The 12,751-nt window shown below is 45.2% G+C and overlaps 1 protein-coding gene across 4 annotated transcripts in view; it reads right to left on the bottom strand.

Moving 5' to 3' along the window:
* LOC135902333 (midasin) overlaps positions 1-12,751 on the bottom strand; it is a 369,755-nt gene that overhangs the window by 130,010 nt on the left and 226,994 nt on the right. For all 4 annotated transcript variants that reach the window (XM_065432311.1, XM_065432313.1, XM_065432314.1 and 1 more), the window contains 2 exons: positions 9,612-9,787; positions 565-707 (listed from right to left, as the gene is read on the bottom strand). In XM_065432311.1, the coding sequence (XP_065288383.1) occupies positions 565-707; positions 9,612-9,787 (319 nt within the window). The remainder of the gene's footprint in view (positions 1-564; positions 708-9,611; positions 9,788-12,751) is intronic.

The following is a 12,751-nucleotide window of genomic DNA, read 5'->3' as shown; positions in this document are numbered from 1 at the left end:
TTAAGTGTAGCCTGTTTTTGTGGGCCCAGGTTCAACCAATAAAAGTTAGTTACTTCATACACAGTATTGCTACTGTGTTCTTTACCGTCACTATGTGACAATATTATCAAAATTCGAAAGCAGATTTTTGCTTACTTCAGCCTGTTTATTAAACTGCGCCAATAATCGTACTCAATAACAGTAGGAAGAAGAACACTGATCCAAACACTGTTTTTGATTGATGTAAGCTATTGGCCAATAGCAGCTGCATATGGGAATCTGCTATCTTAGGAAATAAAGTGTCCAGAAAAGAGTGAGGAGCATGCTTCTGTTGAAAAGAGAGCATTTGAGAGAAAGGTGCCCTCACACTCTGCTTGTGAACTCCCTACACCACGCATGACTGCAAAATTTTGCTGAGATGTTCACAGCAGCATATGCTATCTGTAAACTGTGTTTTCTCACCAAGCACAAGGGGTGGTTCAGGGTCCCTTTAAAAATCATTGAGAGAAACAAGCACCTAAGCACCTCTCAGTTTGCGTCCATCCAAAACCATCCCAATACAAACTAGTTCAGCCTTAAACTGACCTCTTGTTGCGCATGTGCCAGCTTTAGTGCCACCTTGTACAGTGGATCAACTGGGTCCCATGGAACGAACATTTGCAGTGCACAGAGGCCCACTCGAGCCCATGTCAGTCCGAAGGACCACAGCCAGTCCCTGCTGCAGGAACCTGAGGAATCCCAAGAATTGCAAACAGTAAAAAAATAGGGTTTTCAAGGCTTCAATCTCATGCAGCAGAACCACAACTGGACACTACCTGTCAGCAATATAAAGTACCGCATAAGCTTTCCTGCGTGTCTGTGTTAAATCAGGATATGCTAAAAAAATATAAGCTTCACGTGTACTAACCACAGTTGTTCAATAAGACTATATCATCAATTCAACTATAGCTTAATGTGTTTACTCCATGAACATTCATTCCATGACAAATAAACACTTTTAGACAGCTACACAATTTAGAATCCAACATTTACTAAAGGGTTGGCAAAACTACAGTAGTGAGCGATGGGCAGTCTCAGTTGCCCATAGCCCAGATATTCAAGGATTATCTAGCTCCTTGAATATTCAAGGTTCATATTCTCCACTATTCACTTTCAGTATGAATGCTGACTGCCTATACCAGTAACAGCAGATGTGGGCAAAGAGGTCTGCAGGTCAATGAATTTCCCGTGTTATTTTCATGTATCATAGCTATCTAGTAGTACATTTGTGATGCGCAAGGGCCGGGGCAAACGAGCGCAAGACCCGCAGTGAGGAGCCCTGGTTCTCGGAGGTCAAGCGCGGGATCAACAGTAGTTGACTGGGCGGAGAAGAGGTGGCGTGAGTGCGGGGAAGACAGCGGCAGGAGTGAGTGAGTGTGCGGGATGAGAGGGGGAACGGGGGGACTCGGAGTGTGGTCGTAGGTGTGCATGGTTGGCGTGCGGAAATAAAGGACAAGTTCGCAACGAACGTGTGTTGTGTCGTTGAGCGTGACAAGTGGGGGCTTGTCCGGGATTTATGTGGACATGAAGACAGTGAATATTTCGGAAGAATCGGTGCAGCATCTGCTGGGGCAGACAAACAGATCCACCATAGAACGCGAGCAAATCACAGCAGCGGTCAGACAAAGACTGATGGTGGCCGAGACAGTGCCTACGGGTTCTACATCAACGACGGCGGCAGTTCAACTGGCAAGCGACTGCACTTTGCGCTCCACAGGAGGTCAGCCAGGTCAGCCTCCAAGGTATAAGGGGTTCAACGACCCTCAGTCTCCCAAGCAATTTTTGGACCGGCTTGAAACTTTTTATTTGGTCAGCGGTGTCGCCGCTGATGCACATTGTGCCCACTGCGCTGGAAGGTAGCGTGAAGTTGTGGTGGCGATTTGTGAACTCATTTGCGTCACGGGAGGAGTTCACTGCGGCAATTCTTGCGGAGTTCTCCTCCATTGACGCGAAGCGCCGCTTGAAACAAGAGCTGGAGCTTCGGACACAACATCCCCAAGAAAATTTAAAAGAATTCATATATACAATCGCGGCCTACTACGACCGGATTGGCGGCGAAGTGCCCGAGTCGGAAAAGGTTGACCGCGTGCTGTGGGAGATGCACCCGCAACTCCAGGATTTGGTGGAGGGAAGGCAGTTCACCAGTCTTACGGAGTTGGCAAAGGCCGCTGATGGCCTCATGGAGAGTTTCTGGAGGCGCATGCAGTACAAGCCAGCATCGCCTCCAACTGACCAAGTCGCACGGGACTTGGCTTTCCAGATGGTTATCAACGTGGCCGGCCTGCTGGGAACACAACCTGCCGCGCCGTTCCAGTATCCGCCGGCGGCATCCCCTTGGCAGTTGCACCCTGCGGCGATACAGCCCTCCTATCACCGAGGTCAATCACATGGATCTGCCGCATTTGCCACAAGGACGCCACATCTCTCAGCGCCATCACAGCCGCAAAAGTACCAACCACTTGGCCGCGGAAAATTCACCTGCCATCGCTGCGGAGGCGTCGGCCACGTACAGGGTGTCTACCAAGTTGACATTTCCAAATTCCCCGAGTTTTCCAGGTTTTCCCTGAGTGCCTTTGCAAAATTCCCTGAGTGACCCAGAAATTTGTTTTATATAAAGATGGGCTGACACCGTGTTGCCCAATGCTGTCACTCTCTAGCAAGCATGTTAAAAAAAGAAAACTACTTAATCCAGTTTGAATACTGAGGAGCAGCGTTTACTTTGCTCCAAAAGAAAACAGAAGGCAGGTGTTGGTAAAATGCACAGCGAATAAGATATATATTTTTTTTAAAATGGTAAAACCCACTGCAAATTGAGTCAAGCATTCTCAAATATCAATAAAAATGAGCTGCATATAGAAGCAAATATTTTCAAATATGAGCTATTTCTATCAACTTATTGCAAGCTCATTGGTATGAGGCCCGAACTTTGTTACAAGTGAGATTCTCTCTCAGCGGCTGGAAAGTCAACCTCAACTGTCCTGACATACTATCAGCCCGAGCACAACGCCTCAGTGTTCCGTTCCACCGCTTTCAAGTGTTTATTTGGTTTGGATGATGGTCACCTACATCTTGGCATCAGCCACCACTTTGTTTTCTGTCCTTAAGCTCCTTGAAAGAAGCGATGGCACGTTTCCTTTCCCATTCATTCCTTAATGCATAGATCCTTTGTGTTCTTGTCCTCCTTCCACCATGTGTTCGCGCCATGGACCATTTGAAGCATCCTCTTGGTCAATTGTACAGACAACATCCGATTTTTTTAACTTCCTAGGGGCCGCAAAAACGTACGAAATATCGGGCAGTTCGAAAAAAGGAATGCATGTCTTTTATTGCACTTATGGGTTTAAATCACCACAGGCACATCCGAAAAAGCTCTGAAGGCCTGTCATTACATTTATTAGGCATATTGGTGCTCCTACTGTGACAGGAGATGATGGGTGCATGCGTGTATAATTAAGGAATACCTAATGTGTTCAAGAGAACAGATTGGTGGGCTAGTTGGTACTACATAACTAGCGCTGCATCTTCGTTTGCTTCTTTCGTCCTCATTTTTTTTTGCGATTTGTCTCAACATAAGTGTGTCCCGTAAGAATTGCCCCTTCCCACACTTGTTATGCTTCACCGCAATACATTTGCGTAGGCTTCACCGCACGGCACGACTGTACTAACTTTCGGAAACCGGCCTTATGCAACGCATTGTGCTTTCCGATCGTCGAAGCCATGGAATCGCGATGACCACAAAGGCGGAGTGGGTGCCATTGCTGACAGCGGCCAATTGTTTCAATGAAAAACACGGTACCGAACGGCAAGAAGTTTAATAGCGAACGTCGAAGCAGCTAGGCCTAGCGTTGCGGCAGTGGTGGCTACGGCTGCAATGCGTGCGAGAGCGCCGGTTCCGAGGCGGCGAGGTAATCAAAACAGCAGCGGTGGTGGCTTTGATTAATGCCGTTTCGGACCTTTGGTCACGGCAAAAAGTCTGGTAAATCGGATGGCAAAGGGTTCTTGTGTCCAAAGTTTCAGATACGTTTTCAGAGTCGTTCTATGGGGTACGTGATGGTGCCGCGAAGCCATCTGAATTATTGGATATCCAGAAAGTCGGCCGTTGACTGTACACTGGCAACTCCTCCAGCCGATGATACGGCATCAAAGACAATTCTTTGCGATTCTTCTCTCTTACTCGAGCCAGTATTACAGTAACTTTCGTTCCCTTTCAATAAAATTACAGCTAATTTTTTTCTGATAGAAGCACAAATTCCCTGAGTTTTCCCTCAGTATTTCCAGACTACTCAAAATCTCTGAGAATTCCTGTTTTCCCGGTTGGTAGACACCCTGCACATACCTCGCGAGTGCCCTACAGGTGAGCATGGCGACCCGCCCCGCTGCTACCAATGCAACGGGATCGGAAATATCCACTCTTAGTGTACGGGAAATGAGGGACGGTAGGTGCTACACCGGCAAGCATCTACGAGACTGCGCTGCAAATAGCGGCCTTGGCCGGCAACAAGGAGCCTCTCCTGGAAGTGCAGATTGGGAGGACGACTTTCCAGGCCCTACTGGACACAGGCTCGAGTGTGAGCTAGCTTGGAGTGCCGGCATCAAGGGTAGCAGTCGAGGCAGGTGCCAAACCCAAGACACAGGAACAAGCACAGTGCCTGGCAAAAAGTTGGTCTCTGTCAACAACTTCCCTCAAATGCAAAATACAGTGGGCCACAAGCAGTCGCAGTCAACGCTTCCTGTGTGTGCCAGACTTGTGTTGGGACACTGTGCTGGGCAGAGATTTTTTTGACAGCAACAGGCATCTCTTTACATGTATTGGTGGATGGATGGACAATTGGAACCGATCCACAGTGCATGGTGCCATTTGCTAAGCACAAAAAGGACCCAGCGACAGCACTTGCAATAGAAGATGGAGAGTCGTACCACTTGCACAGCCTCTTTGAAAAAGTGCTTGTAGTTCCGGGCATAGAGAACATGCACCAGGCTGGCCCCAAGGAACTACAGGCAAGCATGAGCAAAGTTCTTGATGACTTTAGCCATCTGTTTACTACAATTCAGGGATGTACCACCCTGGCTCAGCACGTCATTGACACAGGGGACAGTGTGCTCGTGAGATGTAAGTTACGCCCAGTGAATGTGAAGAAGCAAAAGATCATAGAGGGCTGTGTGGATGGCCTCATAGAACACGGCCTTATAAGACGAAGCACCAGCCCTTGAACTAGTGCCCCAGTGCTCGTTGCAAAGAAACCTGGAGGCTAACAGCTCGCTTGCCCAGGCCCTTGCGCATCACAACTTGATAAAAGGAAAAGCACAGCCATAGGAATATCAATAGTGCCTGCTGCTAGTGATGAACTGCAGTGGTTGTGAGCCTCACAAAAGTAAAAACATTGCCAACTGTGATCAATACTCTCCAGCATCCATATACATCCATAATAGTAATGTCGCTAGGATTACACTATCCTTTTTCAATATTTCTCAGCCTCACACACATCAACCAAAGGGCACAAGATCTCCTTACATCATCAACACTGAAGCACATAAATGCATGTGCATGCCAGGCCATTTGCTTCTAAAGATGGAAACTCCCCTTCATTTTTCGTAATCATTACCTAACATCAAACATCAAAATCTAGTTACAAAGATGCCACATGCACTGCACAGCCTGCTGCATTAGGCAACCACTAATTTCTACCACTTTTTGACAAAAGTGGTCAGCAAAATGTGACTAGCAGACGTCCACTGAAGAAACATTTATCTACAGGCCTTCATGCTAAATCTAAGCTACAACCAATGCCATAATAGTAACAAGGTGTTCCCTCTGAGTGGCATACTGTGCATCCCATTTAAGAGGTTAAATCAAGTGGAGTGCGAATATTCGGAACTTCGAATATTCCATTCGAATCGGTTGGTATTCGATTCAATTTGAAAGGTACTTTTAGTATATTTGAACTATTCAAAACCTCAAAAATTTGTTGTTGGTGTTTTAAGTCAGCTTCACCGCAGTACAGGCGTGTTAAGCGGCGAAGCATACAAGCTGCATTGCGGCGAAACATTAGCCGTGCAGTGAAGCATATTAAAGGTGAGAGAGGGCACTATCATGGGGCCTCTGCTGGTGCTCATGGACACCCGACCCAATCAGCTCAAGTACCCACACTGTGCTCCCTTTTCATGCATCTGGACAACACCAGCCACTAGGTGGAAACCTCTGTGTATGCTACTAATGTAGCTATGTGCCTAAAAACACAGCTTTGACCAAGTAGCAAGCTTGGCAATGTTTTTAGAAGAAAAGAAGTTGAGTGTCACCAGGATGCTTCAAAGGCAAACCGGATTAAACACCTTGCTTTAAAAGAAGCAAGGAAAATTTCAACACTAAGGAATCCAGATATGTCTTCCACAACGAAAGCTTCTGAAGAGGCTCCTTCCCTTAAATAATGGGTTTTACGTGCCAAAACCACTTTCTGATTATGAGGCACGCCGTAGTGGAGGACTCCGGAAATTTCGACCACCTGGGGATCTTTAACGTGCACCTAAATCTAAATACACGGGTGTTTTCGCATTTTTCCTCCATCGAAATGCAGCCACCGAGGCCGGGATTCGATCCCGCGACCCCGTGCTCAGCAGCTCAACACCATAGTCACTGAGCAGCCACAGCAGGTGAGGCTCCTTCCCCATCAGCACTGTGTAAAGACTGATAGGCTCATCAACCAGCAGCAGTTTTCACTTGATTGTGGCAGTAATTTTGACTGCCACAAACACAGGTTGAAAGATATGTGCGTGATGAAAGTTTGAGCCAAAAAGAAGATCCCTGTGAGTGGTGCTGTAAGCATAGTGCCAACTGTTGATGCGGCTTGCAAAGGGATACCTGTCGATTCCAGACACTAGTATGTCCTGTGAGCATATGTTTTTACTGCCTGAAGAAATTGTGAGATGCAGAATCATTTCGCTGAGCACAAAACATGTCAAGCAGATATCCTTCCTTCATGACAACATTAAATACTGTCAAGCAAAGCTGTTGTACTAGAGAGTTTTGGTCACTACAAAACATGATTTTTTTGTATGTTGTTTGCTGTGGAATAAATTTGTTTGTTTTTTCGTACCTCTGGTTGCTGAAAAAAATTTCTTTTTTGTAACAATAATATTCAGAATAAAAAAAATTTCATTCAATTTGCACTTAGTTTTCATTTGAATTAGCTACAAAATCTTTAATTTGGTACAGTCAAGCCCACATATAACGACCCCACTTAAGACAAACTTTCGGTTAAAACGAACGAGACCCGTGCGACCACCAAAATATACATTGTTTCAATGGTATAAAATCGCACGTGTAACGAACATCTTTGAGCCCTGCCAGTTGGTTACAGCAAATGGACAGCATAAACCCAGTGCCGCGATGTGAGATAATGACAACCTCCGATTCCTTTACTTGTGCGGTCTGTTTTCCCAAGCCTTCTCGCAGGTGAACTAACCGTTTTGTGTCTGACTACCCTCCCTCTACTGTCACGCACAGCCTACGAGTGTCGGCGTATGCCTTCCAAGGTTGCCCAATTGCCCATCCTTGCAACTCCGCTCCCCCCTCTTTACTCTTTTTTGCAACTCCCTCGCTGTCTCAACGGGCGAGCTACGGCTGCTGGATAAAGTTCAGAAGTTTCATTTTGTCGCTGTTACTGCGAAGCAAGCCTCTCCACACTAGTGTGCACACTTCCTCGCTTTTACGTGTGTCATTCTAGTTGGGCCCGAGTTGTATTCAGGATGGCGGACGGGAATGCCGTGCTACTGTGGTCATGAAACAAAAGGCGCTGGACATGGCAAAGAAGCGAGGAATTTTGACAAAACTGTCTCAAGGTGCTAAAAACTGGGAGTTGGTGAAGTACAACGTGTTGAAATCAACCATCTCAATGATGTTAAAGAGCAAGGAAAAGATTGCAAGCTCTTACACTGACTCGACAAAAAGAAAGCACGCCTCCGAAAGGCTACCTATGCGGACATAGAGGACGTGCTGCTTAAGTGGTTCGTCGACCCACGGGCTTGCAACATGCCGATAAGTGGGCCAATGATGCTAAGCAAAGCCAAAAACTTTGTGTTCCTGCTAGATTTACCTGACTCCTACCCAGGTAATGGCTCGCTACATCGATTCAAAGTGCAGAATAGGATTGTTTTTAAATCAAATGTCAACAAGGCGGCCTTGGTAAGTGACCAAGACATTGCCAGTTGGCTTGTAAGAAACCAAGCCATTATTGCAAGCTACGCAGAGCAGGACATGTATAACACAGACGAAACTGTGTTATTTTATCAGATGCTGCAGGACAAGACACACACCATGAATGGCGACTCATGCGCTGATGGCAAGCATAGTTAAATGTGTGTTACAGTACTTCTTAGTGCTAATATGGAATGCAGCGACTGGCGTGCGCCTTTTGTAATCAGAAAACCGAAGAAGCCATGTTGTTTTTGCAGCTACGTACCCGTGCACTACAGGCACAATACTACGGCGTGGATGACGCACAATTTATTCGAAGAGTGGCTCGGTGAGTTTGACTGCGACATGCAGAGGCAAGGCAAGCGCATGCTGCTCGCGCTCGACAACTGCTCAGTGGACGTGCAAACTTCTCTGACGGCAGTTACTCTGCTCTTCCTGCTGCCCAATACTACTTCGAAAGGGCAGCCACCTGTTTTGGGCATAATATGCGCATTTAAGGCATTGTATAGGCGCTGCATTGTGGAGCACTTGCTCATTACTGTTGACCGCCCGGTCGCCAACATGCCGCTTCGAGTTTCACTGAATTCAGCAGTTGAGATGGTGAAGATGGCCTGGGCAGAGGTGACGGCCGCTTGTGCGTAGAACTGTTTCCACAAGGCTGGCTTCGTTGATGCAGTGCCTGATGCCCAGCCTGATGCTTACGAAGATGATCAGTCTAGCGGCAATTTGTGGCAGTGTGTCGACTCCGATATGGGGGGCCATGACATTGGTTCGGACGATTTCTGCTGATGAAGACGCTAATACTGTGGAACCGTGCACGGACGAGGCCATCGTTTGTGAAGTGCGGGCAGAGAGCAATGCAGAGGAATCGGATCACGATCAAACTTCAAAGCCAGCACCCATAAGCGCGGATCACGATCAAACTTCAAAGCCAGCACCCATGAGCGCACCTGTAGCAATGGGCTACATACAGGGCCTCATTCAACTTGTCTATGCTAAGGGCCTCGACGGAGAGCATGCTCCTGCTTTAAATAAACTCGAGGCCACCCTCATCAGATATGCACTGCGGAAACAGACAAGCATCACGAACTTCTTTGCAAAGAAATAAATTTTGTGTTTTGTCTAGGCACTTTTTTTAAACAGTGGTCCACTTACTACGAACTTTGGGATAAAACGAACAGACATCGCGTGAAGCTCAGGTTCGTTTAAGCGGGCTCGACTGTATTTGCATGCCCTTAATGAAATCATGTCTGCAGTTTCTTCACACACAATAAATGAACAAAGGCAGTGATCAAACAAACGACGAACATTAGTCATAATTAAAGGGTCGGTTTTATATATATATTTTTTGTAACTAACTATACAGAAAGCAGAGCTTTCCTATGCACATACACACACTCACCATCATTCGCATTTAACTCTTGCAGCTGCAAGGCCGTGCTCTCAACAAGTGACTTTAAGCACTCAGGACGTTCAAAAACATCCCTCCAGTTCTTGTCATCACTGGTTGATGTGAAGTTGGGCAGCGCAGTGGCCAGCATGGAGAACCACTTGTCCAGGGCATCAGAGTGATTAAGCCTGCAGAGGGAGGAACCATTAGTTATCAACATTTCCTGTATGTGCCTAGATGTGAAAGTAATTTTGCAGAACTACACGCAAGGACTTGCTGTCATATTCTGACAGTATAAGAAGTTAAAGCACAAAATACAAGCACTAGATCAAGTTACACTTGTAGCATGTTCTCTAAGCTATACACCTGTTAAGCACAAAAAGACCCCAAGCTTAATTTGATGAGTCACTCAAATCACGGCATTCATTAACATCCATTTGTGGTCCTGAATTTCACGGCATTTTTTCATACCAGAGTGCTTTCTAAGCAGAAAAAAGTTTTTTAAATGCCGGTTTGAGTATTTACTTACTGCGAATTTATTCAACTACACGTTGACCTTTATTTTTTCCGAAAGTGTTACCCAAAATGATCTATTGATGTATATACGTTATGAAACAATCCCCACCAATATTTGTCAACAAAGCTAGCAAAAAAACAAAGGTAAAAGGGTGGCTGCTTGGGCTGGTTGCTGAAACATTGGTTAAACAAAACCTGTGTTCTCTGTCCTGCTGCCTTCTTAATCCGTATGAATTGCACACTAAAAAAGGTTTTTTCCTTGTTTAAATAATACAAACATAACATAGTTCTTCTCTCGCACCTGCTGTATTTCAAGCAGTTCCGGTGCCGACTGCACTGGCATATTATACACTCAAACCTTATTTTAACAAAATGGGATATAATGCAATACTGGATATAACAAAGTAATGTGTATAACAATGTAATTCTGGCTCCCTCTTCAACTTCGTTATAACGAGGTTTTGTCATAACGTATATTTGTGGAACAGTCTAACCTCAATATAACAAACTCAGTAAAATGGGCAATTTTCTTTGTTATATCAAAATTCCTTTATATTAAAATTCAACCTTTTATGCAATAAGTACCGTCACCAATGGATTTTTCTACATGGAAAGAGCCCAAAATTTTCCAAATTGTTGGGCAATCAGAAAAAGCAAATTTGAATAAGAAAAGAAATTAATTTTGTCGAATTTGAGAGTCGGTGATGAAAGATACGTGCCATGTGAACAATATCTTCACATCAGAGGTACAAAGCAAATCCAGCCACACTTTCACGTTAACTCTGCCTTCGTGGCTGATGTGTCGCTCGCTGTGAAATGAGGCTATCATGAAAAGAGCCAGCAGCAGGAAGCAAATGCTTCGTCTGCTTCTCTCTTAAACGAGTCGCTGAAGCTAGAGATTACACAATCGCCAGTACTAAATGCATGGGAAGACAGCGCACATGATCCCACACCCACTCTTTCCACATGTGGCAGATTATCTCTCAAACAGGGTACAATGGCTGCGTATGTGCTTAGCTACGCTGACAGCCATGCTTAGCCACTGCCACGCTAGAAAAGGAGACGCATGCCAACCTTCCACTGACCCCCTCGTGCACACTTGGTTGTGTTATTGCAAGCTCACTTCCCCCTCCCCTAGCTCGTAGGGGAAAGATGTCACTCACCAAGCCACCACACGTTTTGGCTCGCCCTCGCATGCTTTCACTTGCATCCAAAGCATACAGCACTTGGAGGGTGATAGTATCTTATCCCACTTGGATTTTATACAGAACATGATGCTGCTCCACTTGGCAGTCACTCTTGATCGAGAGGTGCACGATTCGAGATGTGCATTCGCAAGAAGCCACTTGTAACTTAACCAATTGACCATCTGTGTATGTGGAAGTTTTCATTTACTGTTTCAGTATTCCTTCGCGACGGCAGTGAAATTTCATTACACTGAGAATTTCATAATATTAAAATTCATTATAGCATCGAGGTTTAACTGTAAATAAAAATAGACATGCCAAAAAAGAAAATTGCATTAAGAAAAACTAATAAAAAATGTTCGGAGACCATTGTTTGAAGACCAGCAAAGTTACGATTTGGGTTAGGGGTGTACGGTAGGACCTGTTAGTGGAGATATTTAAGAGTGGCTTTAAAAAATGCCGCATATCCAATACACTCAACCGCACCAAGGGCGAAGTCATTTCAGCTGCCAAGGATGCCTGCGAAACATCCAATGAGGACGACTTCTCTGGCAGTCGTGGCAAGGATCCAGTTTGCAGCATTGACAAGCAAGATTTAGAAGCCTAGCTTACAGTAAATAAAGGTGCGTCATGTCCAAAGCACTTATTTTTAATGCGATAGCTTTAAGGGCCCCATGTCTGGCATCCTACGTCGTACGTTGCTTCGGCAAAAAGAATTTCAAACCAAATTCCAAACCACATATACCCAACCACTCTCCTACTACTAAAGTTGCTCACACCTTGTCTTTCATTCTTTAAAAAGTTATTTTTTGAAATTTTGAGACTGCAGCCCACAAACAAATGTAATGGAGAAAAAAAACACCGGCAGTGCATATCTTTTATGTAAACTCTTCTCAAAAAGCATGAAACAATAAAAGGACATCGACCCACGCAAGAGACCGCATTTCGACGAGAAAGCTTGCCTTCGTGCATAGCGTTCACCGCCAGCGTTTCTCGGTAAACGTTAGGGTTGCTGCAGTTGCCGGTAAGCATGAAACGCAGTCAGGGGTTTTTTAATGCTATCGTGTTTCACTCTTAAAGGCAAAGCTTAAGCGTCCTCCAATTTTTTTTTTCTAGAAAGATATGGGTTGACCTATATTCGTGTTTGACATGTTTTCAAGTAAATATGTTTAGTCTCAAGTGAGATCCAGCACTTTTTAATAATAAAGAACCAAATAGATTCTGGAAGACCTTACCACAACTTACTACATTACAAAAATCCTGTAATACATTCGACTTCCATTAATTTGATCCTGACGAGACTGACTAAACTGGTCGAATTATCTAGTGGGTCGAACTAGACAAAAGAAAAAAAAAATTATGCAGAAACTCCTCGGGGAGTTGTCTAAGCATGCATAAGCATTGGGCCACCTGCTCATCTCCACGCAGCCCTGAGTCATTATTAATGTT

Source organism: Dermacentor albipictus, chromosome 5, assembly GCF_038994185.2.
Source record: "Dermacentor albipictus isolate Rhodes 1998 colony chromosome 5, USDA_Dalb.pri_finalv2, whole genome shotgun sequence".
Taxonomy (NCBI): Eukaryota; Metazoa; Arthropoda; class Arachnida; order Ixodida; family Ixodidae; genus Dermacentor; species Dermacentor albipictus.
Note: the sequence above shows the minus strand (reverse complement) of the source record. Positions and strands in the feature narration are given on the sequence as shown.